This window comes from Synchiropus splendidus, chromosome 6, assembly GCF_027744825.2.
Source record: "Synchiropus splendidus isolate RoL2022-P1 chromosome 6, RoL_Sspl_1.0, whole genome shotgun sequence".
Classification (NCBI taxonomy): domain Eukaryota; kingdom Metazoa; phylum Chordata; class Actinopteri; order Syngnathiformes; family Callionymidae; genus Synchiropus; species Synchiropus splendidus.
In genome coordinates, this window is record NC_071339.1 from 13,381,806 (window position 1) to 13,403,209 (window position 21,404).

The 21,404-nt window shown below is 42.0% G+C and overlaps 3 protein-coding genes across 4 annotated transcripts; all 3 read left to right on the top strand.

The window, feature by feature from the left end:
* Nucleotides 1-1,312: 1,312 nt before the first annotated feature.
* Nucleotides 1,313-8,087, top strand: rassf1 (Ras association domain family member 1). Its single transcript, XM_053868793.1, has 7 exons — nt 1,313-1,497; nt 3,317-3,794; nt 4,521-4,636; nt 6,629-6,733; nt 6,846-7,122; nt 7,188-7,303; nt 7,371-8,087. The coding sequence occupies exons 2-7, from the start codon at nt 3,503-3,505 to the stop codon at nt 7,527-7,529; spliced, it is 1,065 nt and encodes a 354-aa protein (XP_053724768.1). The 5' UTR covers nt 1,313-1,497; nt 3,317-3,502; the 3' UTR covers nt 7,530-8,087.
* Nucleotides 8,088-8,530: 443 nt separating this feature from the next.
* tusc2b (tumor suppressor 2, mitochondrial calcium regulator b) lies at nt 8,531-12,251 on the top strand. The gene is made up of 4 exons (XM_053868506.1): nt 8,531-8,693; nt 9,841-10,084; nt 11,289-11,409; nt 11,651-12,251. Exons 2-4 carry the CDS (start codon nt 9,936-9,938, stop codon nt 11,714-11,716), a joined length of 336 nt encoding a protein of 111 aa, XP_053724481.1. The 5' UTR covers nt 8,531-8,693; nt 9,841-9,935; the 3' UTR covers nt 11,717-12,251.
* A 2,396-nt stretch (nt 12,252-14,647) lies between these two features.
* Nucleotides 14,648-21,205, top strand: LOC128760590 (hyaluronidase-2-like). 2 transcript variants are annotated; one of them, XM_053868100.1, is made up of 4 exons: nt 14,648-14,945; nt 17,911-18,878; nt 19,354-19,443; nt 19,517-21,205. In XM_053868100.1, exons 2-4 carry the CDS (start codon nt 17,940-17,942, stop codon nt 19,904-19,906), a joined length of 1,419 nt encoding a protein of 472 aa, XP_053724075.1. In that variant the 5' UTR covers nt 14,648-14,945; nt 17,911-17,939; the 3' UTR covers nt 19,907-21,205. The 2 variants fall into 2 exon arrangements, with proteins under 2 accessions (XP_053724075.1, XP_053724073.1); XM_053868098.1 differs by lacking the exon at nt 14,648-14,945 and adding an exon at nt 16,150-16,260.
* The last annotated feature ends 199 nt before the right edge of the window (nt 21,206-21,404 follow it).

Consider the following 21,404-nt stretch of genomic DNA (forward strand, 5'->3'; position numbering starts at 1 on the left):
GGGGAAAAAAACAAACATCCAGCTCTTGGGCAATGGTCATCTCCGTGTAAGTGGATACCTGAGATTGGATTTTTCAGTTTATTACAAACAACAGGCTCCAGGAAAATTCCATCTGAACAGAAATGGGACTTTTTCCATTTTATTAAATTCAGTGTTCTGTCATTTCTGTCATATATATATATATATATATATATATATATATATATATATATATATATATATATATATATATATATATATATATATATATATATATATATATATATATATATAATTTTATTTTATTTATTTTTTTGTTAGTATTTATCTGATATTTGTTTTGGTCATATAGTTTTTGTTTTTGGAAACCGGAGGCCTCAGACAGCCTAAGTTGTAATCATCCAGATATATTCAGAGTCAAGTACCACACAGGGATGACGTGCCTCTCGAGGTGGAAGCACAGCGGTTCCATCCCAAGTCTCAGCTCTCTGATATAGAGTCCAGCCGCCCTGCAGAGAAACTAATTTAGCAAATATATTTATTTATGATGAAAATTTGTAATTCCTCTTTTTATAATCCCTTTTGTGAAGAGTTGATCCAGAGAGGGAAAATGACTTGTGCTATCAATGTAATTTTACCAATGAAACACCCTTCTGTTCAAGCTTGAGTCATTCATGAAAAGTTTATTTATACAGGGAGCACAAAAAAAGTCATGTTCCCCAGCGGTTGAATAGCAATTAACAAATGGCTTTCATGCAGTCCTTTTACTATTCAGACCAAATATACAAAAAAAAGAAAAAAATGTACAATGTAAATGAAAAATATCCTGAGTTTAAAGTTCAGGTTCACACATAAACGATGAAGACGTTTTAATTCTGGAATGATTCCTTTAAGATCTGACACGAGCTGCTCCTCAACCTGGATGAATGTATTGTGAACAGAAACTAAAGATTTCCCACACAGGGATGACGTGCCTCTCGAGGTGGAATCACAGTGGTTCCATCCGAGTCCAGCCGCCCTGCAGAGAAACTAACTTGGCAACATTTGTGTGTCTCTTTCAGTGACTACCAGAAGCTCATAAGCATGAGGAGAAACTCTGCTTTGCCATACTCTTTCTTCACGATGGCAGTCTGAGTGATAGGCCTCATGAATGAGGACTCTGCACCCGTGGATCTGTCTATCTCAACTGGACCCCAACTGCAGTACTACAGCCAAAAAGAGTGCAATGCACTTGATGATTCAGAAGGAAGGGCATCAAACTGAGGGGTACTACAACCTCCCCCGGCTTTATGTACAGCGCATACAAGACACAGGAAGGGTGAGAGGAAGTAGAAAGATTAAAGCGTGCATGCGCGCGTGAAAGAGGATCTCTGTCATGAAGGTTTATACACTCCAGATTAGACAGTAATCTCTGCGCCACTGAGCATGCGCGGACTGGAGTGCCATCGCCTGATCGACTGGCTGCTTTAACCACTATAAACATCCTCCCCCTGGAAGTGACTGCGACCCCTCCAAGAGGTAAGCGCTTTTTTATCGTCGCTTTCAGACGGCGAGTTTTAAAAACCTTGTGTCGCAGAGTTTGTGGTCCCGTCTCAAACTGCTGCCCGTCAATTGAGTGCGTCGCTAATTGGAAGCGCATCATCTCGCAACTGAAACGACAGAATAAAGACGTGTGTCGATCCAAGTTCCGTCAGCGTCAAAGGCGGGTCGGTGCATGGGTGATCCGGGTCACAAGTAGCTCCGCCGCCGGTAGCTATGGACCGGCCGGTGACCCACTTGGCGCGTCGCCTTCGGGTCCTTCGTATTCAAGACGCAGTGGGCTCCCGAAAGAACTCTTGAAAACTAACTTCTACCACCAAACCTGCAGACACTTGAGACGAACATCTTGTTTGACTGGTTGGGGAAGTTCCGGATGAGATAGAAGTAATTGCACAAGATCTCATAAGGAATCTTGGTTCCAGATTCCAGTCATAGGTGTAATGAACCAGGAAGGCGCTGCATTGTTTTTCTTTCATTTTTTTATTAATATATTCTACTCTATTCTATGAAAACCATCTTACCAATTTTGATAATGAATGTGTTACTTTGGATTTTGTTTAGTATATAGACAGAAGTTGTTCCACGAATCCTGTAGCATCCTATAATGTCCAATAATAATGTATTTAAATCTATCTATATCTATCTATATCTATCTATCTATCTGTCTGTCTGTCTGTCTGTCTGTCTGTCTGTCTGTCTGTCTATCTATCTATCTATCTATCTATCTATCTATATCTTATCTATCTATCTGTCTGTCTATCTATCTATCTGTCTGTCTGTCTGTCTATCTATCTATCTATCTATCTATCTATCTATCTATCTATCTATCTATATCTTATCTATCTATCTATCTGTCTGTCTATCTATCTATCTGTCTGTCTGTCTGTCTATCTGTCTATCTGTCTGTCTATCTGTCTGTCTGTCTATCTATCTGTGTTGACCAGGTTGGATTTTTTTCTTCCCTGATGGCACGGGCATATTCCAAGATGACAATGCCAGGATGCATCGGGTTCAAATTGTGAAAGACTGGTTCAGGGAGCATGAGACATCATTTTCGCACATGGATTGGCCACCACAGAGTCCAGACCTTAACCCCATTGAGAATCTTTGGGATGTGCTGCAGAAGGCTTTGCGCAGCGGTCAGACTCTACCATCATCAATGCAATATCTTGGTGAAAAATTAATGCAACACTGGAATAATTTGACGATTTGCAACAGCTAATAATCAGAATTGACCCTACAACAAAGTGCATTTGTCATTTTTCAGCCACAATAATTTTGTGTTAAATGCATTGTGCTTGACACTGTCTTGTGTCATGAAATCGGTTTCATGCACTGTCAGACATTTTTAAATTGCTAGTTTGTTTTGGACTTTTGGGAGGAAACCAGAGAGCTTGTAGGAATGCCGTTAACGCTGCGCCACTATGCTGCCTGTAAAAATAACAGCACTGAAGCTGTGTTTGTTACGTCTTTCAAGTGTTCAGTTCGGTCTAAAAACATACATACTTATTTAAACACTTGTGTTCCATGTTGGGCTGAGAGCAATTGTGTGTAAGTGCAGCTCTTGTCTCGTGTTTTGTTGCCCTTCCATCCATGAGTAGATTACAGCCATACATGTTTGTGAGTTATCAGATTAGACTGGATTATCGTCATCTTGTTGTCCCACTCACAGATTTCAGAACACTTACTGTGAGATCAAATGACAGCAGTTAATCTTTGTTTTTCTCCATCTGAAGCCATCAACCAAAGCAGCACTGTGTTTGTGTGCCATTATAATGACTGCTGTTTCTGTTGTCAGGACTGCTGGTGCTTCTCTACATGCAGGAGGATTATCGCCATATCAAGACTGACATATCCCTGTCCATCGTACCCAAATACTTTCTCCCTGAAGACTCAGATGTGGAGGGTGATGCCATCTCCCAGCTCTGGCTTTGAAGGCACTCGTTCGCTCACCTGACATGTCCGTGTGTGAACCAGCAGTAGAATGTCAAAGTGTGAGCTCATCGAGCTGAAAGACCTCAGTCTAAATGATCCAATTGAGCTGGCCGCCCCTGCCTCCCGAGTCAGCCACCCACCAGTGAACGGGGGTCACAGCGGTCGCTTCCATGTGGTCCGTCTGGTGGGCGACAATGTCAGCATTGAAACACCCAAGTGCCCATCAGGTGAAGCGGGAGCGGGTCACGATTTCCACCCTGACAGCCACACGCACCTCACCTGGTGTGACCTGTGTGGAGAGTTCATCTGGGGGCTGTTATCTGGGGCTTTACGCTGTTCATGTGAGTACTTTAAAGTATAGATGCACCAGTGCTGATGTAGCCTTTTCTTCATCAAGTTATGACTCGCACAACACATGTTTTGTTGTAGTCCAAAGGGCTTCTGGACACGTCACGTAGACTGACGTTTTATAGTTGTCTAGATGGACAGGCTGTTTCTCCATTTGCTTCCACTGAAGTCACTACTTTTGAAAGTGACGTGATGAGGTGTTCCACTGAGACGGACCGAATTCATTCAAAAATCATCCTTGGCACGTTCAGCGTGTAAATGCCAAGCATGTTTCTAACTGTAGGCAATGACCTAAATAAAACGAAGGAGCCACAGATGACAAATGAGGGAGACTGATTTGTATTCAGGCCATTTTGAATCACCACTTCTCTGCAGAGATGATCGTTTCCATGGCAAATTATGTGAACAGATTTTATTTCTCCCCTCAATGAAGGCTTAAAAAAGTGGCAGTGGCAGTACAAGTATCTTATCAGTGGGTTGCAGGATGTCAGTTTTCAATCACAGAAGCAACATAGTCCTTGGACCACGCCACACTGGTCAAGAATATTGCAGTAGAGACGTCCAACTAGATTCTAGAGTCATTGAGCTCATGAAACGTCCTCCCCATGAATCAATTCAATATCTGCTGCCCTGCACAAAAGCACCATTCAATCATTTGCTATAATGTGTAAATATTTTGCCCCTTTAGTGAGCCCTCACTCTCCTCTCTCCTCTGCCAGACTGTAATTACACCTGTCACTACCGCTGCCGACCGTTCATCCAGCTGGACTGCAGCGTAGAAGGGAAGCTGCGGAGTGACCAGACAGAGTTGTCGCTGGAGTCGGACACAAACGTGGTAAGAAAGTCACGTCTGAATCAAAATCACTGGAAATGAAGTTAATCGGTCTGTGGATGTGGGCGTGGCTAAGAGCAGATGGCAGTCACCAGATTGACCTCTGAGTGGCTGGACGCCATATGTCCTGTAATGAACTGGTTTAAATCAGCTTCTTATTGTCGGTGCGTCTGTGCAGCCACCTCAATAAAACATCAGAGTTTGTAGACGACAACCTTGACAGATTTTTAAAAACTGGTTCAGGAAATCACAGTATGGTAATGTACAGTACACAAGGCAAAGCAAAAACAAGCATAAATACTTGTGTCTTCTGTGTATATGGATGGATGGATGGATGGATGGACGGACGGATGAGACAGACAGACAGACAGACAGATAGATAGATAGACAGATCGATAGACAGACAGACAGACAGACAGATAGATAGATAGATAGATAGATAGATAGATAGATAGATAGACAGATAGATAGATAGATAGATAGATAGATAGATAGATAGATAGATAGACAGACAGACAGACAGACAGACAGACAGTGTCACATTCGTGTCTGTATTTGTGTTTTGCGCATGTATCTTTTGATGTATTTGTGTGCATGTGCGTGCAGCTGTAACTTCTGAGTCTCTTTTTTGTTCTGTGGGAGCCAGTTATGTTTGCATCTGCTGGGTCACTTTTGTCTTTTTTTTTTTTTTTTTTTTTTTCTCTCTGTCACTCACTGTGTGTGTGTCTGTGTGTTTAAACACATCTAGTGAGGACCAATTTTGGGGTAAACACCCGTTTGTTGGGCCCTTTTACTGGACCCCACAAAGTTGAGCCTCAATTTGAGGGTGAAGACTTCAAAACAAGGTCATTATAAATGGGTTTCAGAGTCCTGGATAAAGTTAGCCATGTGTTTTGGATGGTTAGGTTTAGGGTGTGAGGCTGGGGAAAGGGTTATGTCAATGATCTGTCCCCACAAAGATGGTGTGACAAACCTGTGTGTGTGTGTGAACTCCTATAGCTATACTTGTGGGGATCAATTCTTGGAAACACATTTTGAATTTGTTTTATTTCTTGTATGTAATATTTGTTTTGTATGCGTTTTATTTTATTTTATTTTTTATTTTGTGTTGATGACACTTTTTGTGTTGGGCTTTTTTTGTTTCCCTATTATTTGAGTTTTTGTCTTGTTTGTGTGTCACTTTTTGAGTGTGCACTTTTTCATTTTTTACATGTGTGTCATTTTGTGGGAGCCAACTACCACAAATTTATCTTCTGTTGTGTGTTGGCTCTTATTTTGTGAGTGTGTTTTTAAATGTTTGCCTGTTTGACTTTTGAATTTGTCTATGTCACATTACTGTGTGAGCGTCATATCGTCATATTGCTGTTGCATGTATGTGTGTAGATTTATTAGCATGGTTTTCTTGGTTGCTGCCACTTATCTATTGTGAGAAACTGTATATTAGTGTTTTTAATTGATGCGTGTGTGCATGTGTGTATATACCTGGTTTAACTATGCTTCCTGGAAACACACCTACTTCTGAGGATATTTTGCTTTGTGGAGGCATTTCTGGTCCCTACAAGGTTAAGCCTCATATTTGAGGACAAAAACTTCAAAATGGTGGGGGATGTGGGGGGAATTGTAGTGGGCAGTCCTGCTGACAGCATTGTGAGCTTTATGATCTGGGAGGAGTGAATAGAAAGGCTGAGGTCAAGAGAGCAGCTGGAGCAGGAAGACATCCCTGCAGCCAGAGAGACAGACGGATGGTCCTGTAGAACATAGATGACCTGAAGATGACCAGGGGAAGAACCAACCAGACATTTGTCAGTCAGTATGGAGCTGAGGTGGAACTGTATTTCACTGCTTGCTCTACTCTCTCTATTTGGCTTGGTAGGTCAGAGGTGAGACTCAGACGCTATTTGATTTGACCTTATGACACTGCTGGTTGACCTCTCAGAGATATAAACATACATGATAACTGTTGGTTATTTTGACTAGTGTTTTGCCTCCCGCCAGGATGAAAAGCTGGACGGGGGCAGACGAGAGTTGACGTTTAGTGAGACTCAGCAGAAGGTGAAGGAGTATAATTCTCTGATCAACAGTAATCTCTACATGGTGATGGTGAGTGACAGGGGAAAAATCTTTACATGTGTCGCTTTATTTCTCCTCTCTATAACTCTAAATGTGCTGAATGGAACTGAAGAAATGAATAGGAGTCTCCGTGTGTTTTCAGAATAAAGATGGCTCCTATACTGGCTTCATCAAGGTCCACTTTCAGCTGCTACGCCCGATCTCTCTCCCTGAGAGTCCGTCTGAGGAGGAACCTCAGCAGCTCGGGAAGATGAAACGAAGGACCTCGTTCTACCTCCCGAAAGACACGGCCAAGCACCTGCACATAAGCTCGCAAACACGGGTGCGAGAGGTCATCGAGGCACTGCTCAACAAGTTCACCATGGTGGACAACCCTGCCAAGTTTGCTCTATTCGAGCGCAGCGATCGACATAATCAAGGTACAAGCGCCATCAGGGACAAACCGCCGACGTGTTGTTGGTGAAAAACATTCCTTGTTTTCCAGTCTACATGCGTAAACTGAGCGACGACGAGCGCCCCCTCTGCCTGCGTCTTCGTGCAGGACCCTGTGAGAAGGTTCTCAGTCTGGTCTTGAAGGAAAACGAGACTGGAGAAGTGAACGTAAGTCGCTGATATTTCAAAAAAAAAACAAAAAACAGTGTGTTGACTTTGAATCTGACACCCACAGTGGGATGCATTCAGCTTCCCCGAGCTCTGCAACTTCCTGAGAATACTGCAGCGTGAGGAAGAGGAGCATGTGAGACAGATCGCAAGGCGCTACGCTCGAGCCAGAGACATGATGACGCAGGCTCTGGCAGAGATGAAGAAGATGAGCAGTTGTAGTTGATATGAAGCGGGTAAAGAAGCGCTGAGACAGAGCCATGTCAATTTTGCTGCTCACTTTTGTAGTCTTACAGAGTATTTAAACATAGTGTCATGTGATGTTTAGTTTCATGTGTTCAATGTGCAGCTACTTTTCTTTATAATGGCACTTTAAATATTTTTAACAAAGTATGAATGGACTCCTAGCTAATGTTGGAAACATTGTCTTATTAAATGATGGTAAAACATGCAAGTAGAAACTCTGCACAATTAAAAAATATATTTATCTACATTTGTTTGTGTTTTTGAGTTCAAGTCTTAATACCTAGCAAAGAATCAAGTGACTTCAGGGCCTTGGTGGAAAGTCAAATATTGTCTCTGTCTGACTGCTCATTGAAAAGGCAATGTTCAGGAACAATTCTAATAAACACACAAAGCTAAATCATCTGTCTCATTCACCAGCGTTACCGATATGTTTGCATAAAATTCAATACTTGCAGGGAAAAGTTTCATGACTTAATACAATGTGTCTTTGTCTTGATGTGTCTTTTGAAAAATAAAAATTCTTTTTTTTTTTCAAATAAACTAAAATGCATATGTATGTATTGTCTATTTATTTCACATATGGCCTTTTTTGCAAATACAAAATACTAAATCAATGATTAACTATCAAAACTGAATTTTGAAAAATAGTTTTCAAACATGTAGAATATATTCAATAAAATGGCAGCGTCTCAACACCCAGTTTAAAAACGGATTATTCAATTATTTGCTTACTTTTTATGGTTGATTTTTAAAAATGACAGCTGTTTTGTTGGAAAAAAGATAGAAAATGAAGAAAAAATTAAGTAAAGAAAAGAATTAGGAATTTAGATTGAGTAGAAATATTATGAGCTAAGTCAACTGTATTACCAACATTAAGTTCTTTTTAAAAGAGCCATCTAAATACCGCACACGTTTATGTTCAAACGTGGTGCTCAACTCCCGTCCAGACGATGGCGCTCCAACACACTTGTGTGTTTTCGCCCAACACCCGAGGCTAAGAAGAAGAACAACGTGCAACAATGGTTAGCATAAGTAGTTAGCTGTGTGTTTTACAAGGTCTTTGCATAAATCAACCAAATACTCCAGGAAGCCAAAGTCTTCCACTGCATTTTTATATCTACAATCGCGCCGCACGCCACGACAGGTGGGTTTTCAGCCGAGGGCTTTGTGACCGCTGTCGATGTTTATATATTTTAATCTGCGATGTATACAATTTGGCACAAATATGAAGACAATGTGTCGCTCGTATAAAGCCAAACGCGGTCGTTATTGGTAATGTTAATGATCGTCTCGCAAACTGACATAACGGTAATAGAGCTGTAAACGGACCCCTTTTTTGATAGGGTCCTGGTGAAATTTGAGATTGTGCAGTGTGGTCATTGTATTATAGAACGGCTACAGACAGAACTAAACGGTTGTTTCGTTCAGGGGCTTGTTGTGAAAACAGCTTAAAGATGAGTGTCTCTATCAGTTAAATGCTTACTCATCCGGGTCATGAATCTAGGAGCCACATTCTAGCCACCAGCATGAAGCGAGCTTTCTGGAAGTCACTGAGATTTTAGTAGCTGTGACAACAGTACATAAAGGACAGATCTTGTATTGACAACTTCAGCATCATTCTAATGCCTGAATTCATGACCACCTTTTAACCTAGTTGGTGTTTATATTGAACGTGCCTTTGAGTCTTTTCTGGATAGTTTTTTTCTTCTTCAGTTAAATACATAGATAAGTCAACATCTTGACAGCATCCCATAAAATATTCAGGTGAATCAATCACTCTTTAAAAAAAGGACTGGAGGACACATGGCAGTCAGACATACCAGTATAGTGAAAGAAATCTAACAGTCTTCTGTGGTTGATCTGGGCCATGAGCCAAGAGTAAAGGAGAGAAGACCTTCAGTGGTGTCTTGTGGTTTGCCTGATGTTTTTCTCTCCAAAAAAAATGCCCCTGCATTTGTCCCCTAGATTTCCTGTTTTCCATGACTTGTTGAGGTTTTTTTTTTTACTCCATCTGTTGAAAGTACAGACTTTAATGTTAGTCTTTAGTGTCTTTAATGTTACTATGTTGCCAACCAGCAAAACTTCCCCATTGAGGGAAGAATAAAGGCAGTATAATCTAACCTGATGAAATGTCTAGGTTGACTGGCAGATCTGACTATTGAATAATTGTAAGCAAGCAAAGTAGATGATAAAACTATTTCCTTCAATACAGACATGAAAAAGTGTGAAGCTAGGATTTAGTCTTGAGATGGAAAAAAGACAAAACCTGATCATGTTTGTTGATTTCACAGGTCTCCAAGCTAGAGATCCCTTTAGGTTGATGTGATACAGTAACACTGTAGTTGGTAGTCCTGTGGCCAAAAAAAATAATGTGCTGCAGCTGAAGATGGGTGGTAGCGGCTCCAAATCCAGAGGATTTTGGCCTTTTTCTGGCTCGGGCAGCGTCGATGACTCAACAAAAGATGACAACGAACAATCACTGGCGAGAGTCCGAAGTTTTCCCGGTGCAACACCATTTGTGTTCACCAGACGAGGGTGAGTAAAGCCTGAGAAATGTTCCCTCTCAAAGTCGGCGGCTGTGTAGTGGGATTGCTGTTGCTTTTGTTTAGTCCTCATGTTATTGTCTCACACATTGTGACCACCCAGTCAGCTACTCATCCCGGGATTTCTCAGACCGAGGCTGCTCTAATGGCTCTTACCCTGCAGCGGTACAGAGGGAAATCAATCTTTAATTCCCCAGTCACTTTGCAGACCATTTTCCAGTTAGCACCGCAAACAATATTTCACTTCCTTTCATCGATAAAGATGCTTTAAGTGCCACATTCTACCACTATATGTTTTGGCTGATTCATGTCATGAACAGCTGATTTGATATACAAGTACAAAAAGTGAGTATGTGGGACACATTTGTGTCCATGCATACTGTGTACACATAATGTTTAAAATACACAGGTGGATATACGCGGCTGAAAATGAGTTTTCTCCAAGGGGTGGCAGGCATCTCTAGAGATACATGTCCTACCTTTTGAAGCTGCTGCCCCTGCAACGGATGAGAGGATGAGGATGGATGGATGGATGGATAATGAAAAAAAAAGGCACTTCTGTTCTTTTGATCGGCCAAGTAAGTAAAAGCAATAGATCTCCAATAGATGGTGGATTGTTGTTAAGTCAAAAGATTTTGCCTTTAATTCACGGACCAACACAGCAGGCTCAGGGAGAGCTTCCTGACCTGATATGAAATGAAGCTGGCTGATCATAGTCAAATAATCGTCCCAGGTTTGGCAAGCTTCCATCCATGTCGCAAAATCGTGAAATACGTGGCTTAGAAGTCAATCAGTCGCTGCCTAATGATACTTAAGTCATCGGCTTCAGCTGGACCAAATGAAAGTTGATCCTGGCCTCTGTTTGTATTTAATCCCATCTCGAGTCCGTAGAGGGTCTCATTTGAATTGTGTGCTATTTTAAAACTGCAGTGTGTGAATGTTCCCCTCCCCTTCACTTTCGTCTTTCTGTGGTTGTCAAACTTGTCACATGCTGAACCTCCCAGATGTAGATGAGAAACATGCAGCGAGCGACAACAGGGCGTCGCGGCTGCTGGAGGCAAATGGCACTTGTCATAGATATTTTCCACTGACTCAGTTAGCATGAGCCACATCTTTTTTTTTTGTTTTTTTTGTCATAGAGCTGGATTCCAACCCTGAACCTTAATGACGTAGTAACATTTCTGTCCCTCCCTCAGCTCCATGTTCTTTGACGAAGACGGCGATTTGGCCCACGAGTTCTACGAAGAGACAATAGTGACAAAGAACGGACGCAAGAAAGCAAAACTGAAGCGCATTTATAAAAACTTGACTCCTCAGGTGAGATTTAAAGTGAATTCACATGACACATTGACATGAAAGGGTGTCCTAATTTACAGAGCTCAGTAGATGCCACTCTTGGTTTAGAAGTCATGTCAGGCTTCATTGAAGTATTTGTTGACGTCAAAGATTATACAGCGCACAGTGCCAACTAGTGGTCGCTGAAAAAGAGGGCAATGTTTCATGCGGCCTCATCAACCCATCACTAGTTCAAGTGTTCTCCTGTTGCTTGTGTCAACAGGGAATTATAAAGCTGGAGCACCCCTGCATCCACGTGGATTTCCCGGTCGTCCTCTTCGAAGCCTGATGCTGACTTGGGCTTCTTTTGCTGCTGGAAACCTTAACTCCAAACGTCAATCTGTGCCCCACTTCCTACAGGACAATATCTATGCTGAAACACTGCATGTGAACTGTTTTCTCACACCGTTCAGGCAGGGAGCTGGTGCAAGTGTACATCGCTAAAATGCATGTATGTGTATACGCCGTGACCATGTGGACGTAAACACCGCAAGTTGTAACATGGTTCTGATTATCCCAAGTGAAACACGGTCACGACTGGAACAGGAAGTGCACGCCTTAGTCTCAGACTCCACAACAAGCTGTCTTATGCATGGAAAAGGATGGGATTCGCCTTCAGAGTGAGGGGAAATGACAATCCGTGGCCCTTTACGCTCTAATTGTAGATTCAGCCAGTCAACGCTGAGCGAGCAGACCTCAGCTACTAATGTCCTCGGCAACAGCGAGTCCAATACAACACATCTTCTGTTTGCAATATCCTGTGCCACCTTTAATTTATTATTAAAGCGTTTTTTAACTAGAAATTAAAATGGCTCTTTTGGATTCGAGCAGATGGCCTTTGTTATGACATCATTTATTGCTTCATCTTTGTCTCTCTCAGTGTTTTCCTTTTTTAATAGTGTAATATGAGTCAGAATGAGAAGGTAATGAGGGGGTGAAGTCACTAAGTAATCCACAAGTTCAGTCCTGCATGGAAATGTATTAAGCAGGAGTCATATTTACCTTGAATTCTGGACTATAAAGTGCACATAACCCCTAAGCCACGGGTGCAGTGGTGCTGTCTGCACCGTAGAAAGGTCAGCGGTGCACCTGGCATGAGGATCACTTCCAAACTAGTTTTGAAAACAGCCTCCAGCATGGAGACTGACTCATGAAACAAATGGGCAATGTTCTGAACTTGAATCATGAACTCCTCACATCTGTTGTTGACATTGAAGCGCTCATTATGCGCTGTTTTTGCACCCGTGTCCCAAGACACCACAGCCTCCTCACAACGTCCTCCAAGAGATCAGCTCCACCCAGAGTGCCGATCTCCTGGTGGACCTCAATAAAATGCCTGTGATTTCATCGTTTGATGTGACAAGGCTCAATATTTTGGTCAGTATTTTTTTTATAAGGAGTATTGCTTTCATTTAGACTTATTTACTGCTATAAAAGCTTTATTTGTCTCAGTGCATTACAGAAATGTTGAGTGAGCAGCCTTGAACTGATGGATCGTTGTGTTGCTGGCGTGATATAGTTGCGGACTGGATGGAGTCCACAGGCCTCATGCTTGTGCTGAGGAGAGACAAAGGAACTGACTGATTGTTACTTTGCCTCTGACCTTCTCTGGGGATTTAGGAAACAAGACCTGCTAAAGACAGGGTGTGTTATCGCCCACCGGGGATGGATGAGGACAAGAGATAATGGAAGTCTGAGAAGGACATCTAATACGTTCTCCATGGGAAAGACTTTTCTCCAAATCCCTCTGTGATGGTTCTCAGAGAAGAAGATGTGCCCAAATCCACTTCACTTTATTGCTTCCTGGAAGCATTGTTTTTTTTTCCTCTAGTTATTAATCTGTGGACCAGCAGCCATGTGAGGTAAGTCTGGGAAAGAGCGACCCTATCGCCAGATCATATTTTGAAATAAGATATCTGGTAAAGCATTCATGGAGTCACTCTCTGAGTGACTCAAGCGTCTTTATAGGCTCCGAAAATGCAAGTTTCATTGGTAAGAAGCAGGTCAATGGTATTCACTAATGGTGTAAACATTCATTCAGCAACCTCCACCCCTGTCGGTGACGGAGCCCCGGGGTTTAAGCTTTCAGGCTTTTTTGCCATTGTCAGTGAAGGATTCCACAGACTTGGAATTTTGTATGGTGCCACCATGCATGAAAGATGAATAACATCAAGATGAAACTAACAAATATTAGTGTGATGGAAGTATTTACATGGTTCAACTTTCTGTGATGAATCAAACGAATGGCGTGTTCTTGAGTCTGAGGACCTGTGGGGAGGAGGTATGTGGAAACACACCACCCTTCACAATGTTCTTAGAAACCAACTCACTCCGGTTCTGGAACTGAGCAGTTAAAAGATATGCTGAGTTATCAGTCATTTCCTTTTTGTTTGTTGACCTCAAAAGTCACCGCTTATGTTTCTGCTATTAAGCTGAGAGTTTCAGTTCAAACTTTGCCGGAAGAATAATCACCAAGGTCCATGTTTCCTGTGAAGGGTGGGATGCCCTGTCTGGGTTCCAGATGAGCTCCTATGAGACATATCCAAGGATGAATATGCTTCATGTTTTAGTTTATTTATTTTTGGTGAGTCATTTGGAATATATGTTCAAATTCCTGGAGGCCCAATTTCAGGAAAGTAAATCTTAAGCCACCCTTTAAAGAAGAGGTTTTTCTTTTCCTTTCTGAATTAATAAATATTCATATATTTCTAATCATAGTTTTTTTTATCCCTCAATATATATACCTTGAAATACAGAGCCCTTTTCCCCTTCAATTATTTTCTGTTGTTGTTTTCTGTTGTTAATTGAGAATCTTTAAATAAAATACATATACCAAAAGAACTTTTTTTTCCCAATTTTATTATATTTATGACACAAAAATTAAGTGTCATGTAAGATTCTTCTTCTTCTGTCTTTTGGCTTGATCACCCCATCCAAGAATGTGGCTCTTTAGGACATGAAATTGCCCTCCCATGTTTTAAAAAGATAAGCCAGTGAGTGACAAGCCGCCACAGCAGGGTGTGGAAGGCTGCCACAGAAGAAGTGGTGGATGATGGACTGGTGTGCCTTCAGTCTCGCCCTTTCTCCGCCTCATAAATGGAGTGAATGCCTGGAGGTTTGCTGTGTTGAAATAGTCACCTTTGTGCTCCACTGTTGCCTGAGAGAGCGCATGTAATCATTAACCTCTGAGTGTTTGGCACCTCAGCTCCATGGAACATGTAAGAATAGATATTTGAATCAAGTCAGGATACGGCATCTAGTCTGACCCGTCTCACCCGCTGTAACTGGGACTGGCATCAGCTCCCTGGAACACAAGCAGGAACATGGATGGACGGAGGATGAAGGAGGAGTCTACTTGTCATTTAAGTATCACTTACTGCCGGACTCCAGCGTAGCTGGATGTCTCTTGACTTGTATTTGGTTAAGAGGATTACACAGACCATAATAACTGAACGGCAGGCGTAAAGCTCTTTACATCAAACAGCGTGATCCTGATAGTGATCTCACAACACCTGCTGGTGAGTAGAGACTCATGAGACAGAATTGTTTTACCTTCTTCCTGCTATTTATGAAGCTTTGTTTTTGTTAAGCAGTGATGTTTTACATAGTTTAAAAAGGACAGTTCACAAAAAGAAAAGATTCATTCAACCAGAATCAGAATAGAATTTATTGCCATGGTCAGTGGGAGTTCCACCAACTAGGAAAGTGCTTCGAAATAAAGTGCTGTTAATAAAATAAAATAAAATAACAACAACAAAGGCTGATCACACATTTAACAGTATGATGGCTGAGGGGAAGAAGCTGTTCCTGTGACGGGAGGTTCTGGATGGTAGCCTCCTGCCAGAGGGAAGAGGAACAAACAGGATGAGAACCAGCTTAGGGCTACAAACTTCTTGATCTTTCAGCATGTGTGTGAAGTAAATAAAATGTGTTTCTGTTTTGTAATTTTACCACGGTTTAGAATTTGAAAAAAAAAAAAAAAACATTGTTTGAACTTCATTTTAAATACTTTCTTACACTGTCTTTCATTCTGTTATTTTTATTTATTTACTGAAGGTCATTTTTCTTTTTGTATAATATGAAACATTACATGCCTCTTTCAATTTACATGTCTCTGCACACACTTTATCCTTTCTCCAAAGATTCTAACTCACGAATGCTTCATTTTTCAACAATAGATGTTACATTTATTTGAAAGACGCAGATTAAAAACGAACAAACCATACAATAATTAAATAATATTTACATTTGTCATGTGTATTTAAAAAGAAATGATTTCTTTTCTATTCTTATAATCACGTACAGCTTCGAACGCTCTACTAATATCCCATATGATTTTCTTAAAACAGTAGCTTTATTAGCAAAAGTTAGGTGCACGTTACATTGAATTTATGTATAAGGAATTAAAGGGTTTGAAAATAGACAACAAATGAATAATAACTATCCATTCATTCTTCAAGGAGCGCTTGTGGACTGTACCATTTTCAGGACAGGCAGAGGGCTGTACGGCACAATCTTCAACATTTGATTTCACAGTGTGCGGAGTTGAATGCAATTATCTTTTTTAAATCCTCCTTACAAAGGAATTTAAAGCTTCCGAAATTACTTTTCTTTAAGGGGCTAATTGATAAACATCACATTTAATATCTTCAATTGTTTGCTCCCCCACAACGTGGAACGCAATCCATCGCTCTGTTGTTGCTCAACCCTGCAGCCGTCAGCATTTACTGGCGTGACTTCTTCCTGGACTCGAGTTAGGAGCGTTGGAAATACTCGAGATGGACTGAGCGGAATATGGATATTTCTCACATGGAAGGCCAGTGGAAAAGTCACGTACGTCTCCTCCATGAATTAACGCGTAGTGTAGTCGATCCATAAGCAAGAGTTAGGTAGGGTTTGCGCTGAGTTACACCAAAGAAACTTGTTTCATTCCCAGAGTTGATATCTGTGCACCTTCTAGTTGAGTGTTACTGTGCTTTTAGGTGAATGTTCCGCTGTGTCAAATACCGTTTTCACCCATACTCGATACCAAGTCCAACAGGAAGTAGACCATTCTGCCTTCAATTTGCTTGTCCTTTTCCTAACGACGTAGGCAGTTGGGTTTCCTGTTTTCTCTGACTGAAAAGTTGAAGTTAACGAGGTGTGACTGTGTGAATTTTGCAACACCAGTCACGATAGTGTAACCATAGTGGTTATGTTGGTCTCAACGTGGCTGCAGTGGTCAGTACCTTTCTCACGGGGTGATATGGAGGACTGTCACACCGCGTCATCAAAACCGGAAGTCGCCACGGTACATGGCAGGTAGACAAGGTGTTCGGTAAATAATGGTTATAACGGTTAGTTGTTACCTGAAATAATCGTTCAGTTCGTCCAAAACATCAGGAGCGTCAATGACGGTCACAATCAGAATAGACAGTGAAGCTAAACCAGGTTCTTCATCCGGATTGGTTATCAATAACGTATGCATCTATTCATTTTTATCTGACTTTTCATGTACAGTTGCTGTTGTATTGTTGAGGATGACAGCTTTATTAAAGTGGAACTACAACAGTCCATGTCCAGCAGAACATTTAACTCTGACATTCAGACAAACGACTGTCTTTTTGCAGATGAGTCGAGATGGACCTGTGTTTCTCAGACGACCTTCTATTTCGTGTCCTCATTGTTCTTGGGGACACGGCAGCGCAGGCATTCTGACTGGAATGTAGCTATGCAGCCCCCTTCATAACAAACCACACACAGCTTTCCATTTGGGTTATATCACTTCATTTTCCAGTAGGGTCATCTCACAAGCAGTTTTCTGTCCAAAGGATTCGCTGTTAGAATGACTTCAGAACTCCCCCTCCCCATCCCCTGTAGGAGTCATACGTCCATAGACAGAGGGACTTGAGCCAGCTAATATGTTTTTAAAAAAAGCTGTCTCTTGAATCCAAGAGAACTAAACTAAACTCCAAGAATAAATGCAGTTCAGATACTCCTGACACGACAGGTCGCCTTGGCTCTCAACACTGTCACACTTAAATGAACTTAGTTTCATGTTGATTTAGTGCCTTACGTATTAATGAATGTTTATTTCAATCTCTTCCAACACATTATACATGAGCAGTTCTATAACATTTATATAGCCATTATATGACATGGGTTCGTTATTGTTGTGCTACATACAGTTCAGAGATTGAAAAGGAGCAGAGTAAAGACTGTTTTCTGCCCCTTACTCCCACTTTTTACCCAGTTTTCTGAACACTGGTTGTGTGTAACCATGTAAGCCTGGCCCTATAATTCTGGAAGCATTGCACTTTTGGTTGCAAATGAAATTGCAGGGAGGCTTGATGAAGCTGATAAAGAAGAAGAAAAAATATAATGAGCCTCTCAAGGGTTTCTAAGTTGACATGAATAGATGTGCGGTGTGGGTTCTACAGTAAACACAAACTTGATATTTGGTGATGGAAAACATTTGTGACTGTGATTTGTTTCCTTCCACAGAGAAAGAACAGAGAAGGTGAGGGGTGGCCATGGGGGTTCTTCCGTTCCCCTGCCTTGCTCAAGTGCCTTGGGTGTTTTTGACCTTGCTAGCATGGACCAGCTCATGTTCAGGAGATGAAAAGACAACAAGATGGCCGTTGTACTCCAATAAACCAGTGCTTCTGGTCTGGAATGCCCCGACAGAGGAGTGTGGACCACGGCGTCACGTGACTTTAACGCTGAACCAGTTTGACATCGTGGCATCGCCCAACGAGGGATTTGTGCGGCAAAACCTCACCATTTTTTACAAAGAGCGCCTGGGCCTCTATCCCTTTTACACACATGATGGCGTGGACGTTAACGGAGGTCTTCCTCAGCTCGCCAGCCTCACGCAGCACTTTGAGAAGATGCCGGACAGTGTGAAGAACTATATCCGAGAACCGGACGCCAAAGGTTTGGCGGTGATTGACTGGGAGGAGTGGCGGCCTTTGTGGATTCGAAACTGGGACGTCAAAGACATCTATCGGAACAAATCCCGTGAAATGGTGGCCAAAAAGAACCCCAAGTGGCCCCCGGAGCAAGTTGCAAAAGTTGCGCAGCAGGAATTTGAATTGTCGGCTCGCAAATTCATGCTGGAGACTCTGAAACTTGCAAAGAATTTGAGGCCCAACCACCTGTGGGGCTTTTATCTCTTCCCTGACTGTTACAACCACGACTACAGGAACGGGCTGGAGAACTACACCGGACGCTGCCCTGCTGTGGAAATAGCCCGAAACGATCAGCTGAACTGGTTATGGATGGAATGCACCGCACTCTTCCCCTCTATATACCTCAGCCCTGTGCTGCGCTCCACTAACTTTGGCCGCCTCTTCGTCCGGAACCGAGTGAAGGAGGCGATGCGTCTGGCCTCAGCTGGTGATGGATCTGCGCGTCCTGTTTTCGTTTATACCAGGCCTACGTACATGAATCAGATGGCCACACTGACTGAGGTACGTTTGTCTCATCAACGTCGCAGAGAGAACAGTAACCTCAAGGTGAACGTTCAGACAAGGCCATCATTGAGATGATTGTAAAAAAGTAAATGCCAGGAAATCATGAATTCCTTTCTTAGTCTGGTGCACCCAGACATCTGGCAGCCTGCAAAGGAAATTGGTACTAAACACTGGACTGTAAATAATAATAACTTTTTTTTTCTGGTGTCCTTCACACTCTGGTGCGCCATTGACATTTAAATACTACTGACTACCTGAGGCATAGAGAAAACTTCTAAATGAATCCAGGGCCACCGTAACGTTTTGAGCTCCATGTTAGTGTGGTGTAAGTGGGAGCGATACATCCGTCTTTCTGGAATGTGGCTGGCAAAAGTGTGGCCTCGTTTTCAGTTTCCAGCCTACCGAGTGGAACGCTCCTTCTTACACCTGTGGGAGACAGTTTGTGTTGCATCCATGCGTTTGTGTGTTGCAGATGGATCTGATTTCCACCATCGGTGAAAGTGTTGCTCTGGGAGCGGCCGGCGTGATCTTCTGGGGTGATGTGTCCTATGCTGGCAGTCATGTAAGTCACGCGCTTCCCTGTTGATGATGACTTTCACAGTGTTTGTTGACTCTGGTTCCCGTCTCCGCTCCAGGCCAATTGCTCCAAACTAAACCAGTACCTCCAGGGACTGCTGGGTCAGTACCTGCTGAACGTGTCCACATCAGCAGACGAATGCAGTCGGGCGCTGTGCAAGGCGCGCGGTCGCTGCCTGCGGCGACTGCCCGACACGGACGTGTACCTCCATCTGAGCCCTCTCACCCACAGCATCAGCAGCCAGGCTGGACGACTCAGAGTCAGCGGTGGGCCTGGTAAAGCAGAGCTGGCTTTCTTCCGCGCACATTTCCAGTGCCAGTGCTACAGCGGGTACCAGGGTGAGGCGTGTGCGCAGAGAGAAAGAGGACAGAATAAAGCCTCCTCTGTTCTGGGAACCTGGTCCCTCTGCCTCCTGCTCCCACTTGGGTTTTTCATTCTGCTGCACTGAGAGAACTGAGAAAACCCTTGCTGTTCACAAAGAAAGAGCAGTTTATTCTCTTACATTGTTGAAACGCTATGATGGTGTATGAGGCTCTTGATACATGAGGCCACCTACAGCAGGACTTTCTTTTACATGGTTTCAACTCTCTACTCTACTAGCATTGTGGACAGAGATTTACCTGCCAAATAAGTGTTGATGAATATTTTGTTTTTACTTGTGTGTCAGCACAGTCGTAGCCGTAGATTTTCCATCATTGGCCTTTAAAGCACTGAAACCAAAGATGTGTCCTACATTGACTATAATGTTTCCATTCAATTGTTCTTGCTTGAATATAGCAAGATTTTTTCTTTTCATTGGGAAATACACCGATCTCTTGCTGATATTTTGAGACGTGAACATAAAAAAGGGACAAGCGCTGCAAAAAAATATCAAAGTGTGACATTTAAGTTAAAAATATATAGTGAATATTTAACATTAAAAATGCAAACGATTGCGCATTGTTAGTTTCACTACTAAACTTGTGCCGCAGAAATGGCTGCCAAGAAAGAGAGATTGATTGCTGTGAATACTGCAACTGAAGAGAAAAACAAATTTTATTGAACTTAAATTGTGCCTTAATACTTCTCTAAGATGGAACTTTGCTTTTTTAATTGTTTCTGTGTCATCCACTTGACATGACGCAGACGTTCCTGTGGAGCAACTGCGACTAAAAATAAACGCGACCTTTCCGTCACACGTGGATTTCAATGCTCGAGCTCCTGTGCCGCTCTGGTCTCATCTATTAGTCTCCGATATGGTCCATTAATAAACATAGTATGAACTGTGATCTGGAAAAGTGGAATCCAACTTTTTACAAACGACTGAACGTAAAATTTTCCTCTGTATTTTGACTGAAGTCACCAGAGTTGAGTTTATATCCTAATGCTGAATTTAGCATTTGTACAGCTGAGTCTTTATTTATTCTCTTCAGTTCTGAGAAGCAGAGTCAGTGTTTATCCAAACGTTGCTGGACAAGATGATACCAAATATTGCACTTTATGATTTCTGTTGAAGAACTTGTGTGTGTGTGAAGATGTTACAAAGATATCACACATGCTAAGTGAAGTCGTCTGGCACAGTATTGGTGCCTGGCATTTTTTTTTTAATCTAACTGGAAGAAACCTTTGCTCTCTTTAATGGTAATGTAGTCTGGAATTTGTGTAATTTATTTCCTCTGTGTGGTCAGTTGTGTCTTTTCTATATTAAACATCTACTTCAAATGATCAAATGTATTGTCTTAATATGCAAGGATGGAAATAAAGAATGTTAGAGGCTTGTTTTCACGCATTCATGCATGTTTTGTGGAGTTAAATACATTTGTGAAGCCATATTTTTAAGTAAAACTCTAAGATGTGAAATATAAACCTAATCTAATATAATAATAGTCGCAGTCTGTTAAAATAAATCGATTTTTAAACTAATAAAAGGCATTTCGATTTCAAAGCGACTCATGTTTCACAGGAAA

Bases quoted from the DNA above. Each gene is read 5' to 3' on its own strand.
- rassf1 (XM_053868793.1), top strand. From the start codon at position 3,503: ATGTCAAAGTGTGAGCTCATCGAGCTGAAAGACCTCAGTCTAAATGAT. The intron at 4,637-6,628 runs GTAAGAAAGTCA...GCCTCCCGCCAG, and splicing joins TGGAGTCGGACACAAACGTG to GATGAAAAGCTGGACGGGGG. The intron at 6,734-6,845 runs GTGAGTGACAGG...GTGTGTTTTCAG, and splicing joins GTAATCTCTACATGGTGATG to AATAAAGATGGCTCCTATAC.
- tusc2b (XM_053868506.1), top strand. From the start codon at position 9,936: ATGGGTGGTAGCGGCTCCAAATCCAGAGGATTTTGGCCTTTTTCTGGC. The intron at 10,085-11,288 runs GTGAGTAAAGCC...TCCCTCCCTCAG, and splicing joins TTTGTGTTCACCAGACGAGG to CTCCATGTTCTTTGACGAAG. The intron at 11,410-11,650 runs GTGAGATTTAAA...TTGTGTCAACAG, and splicing joins ATAAAAACTTGACTCCTCAG to GGAATTATAAAGCTGGAGCA.
- LOC128760590 (XM_053868100.1), top strand. From the start codon at position 17,940: ATGGGGGTTCTTCCGTTCCCCTGCCTTGCTCAAGTGCCTTGGGTGTTT. The intron at 18,879-19,353 runs GTACGTTTGTCT...TGTGTGTTGCAG, and splicing joins AGATGGCCACACTGACTGAG to ATGGATCTGATTTCCACCAT. The intron at 19,444-19,516 runs GTAAGTCACGCG...TCTCCGCTCCAG, and splicing joins TGTCCTATGCTGGCAGTCAT to GCCAATTGCTCCAAACTAAA.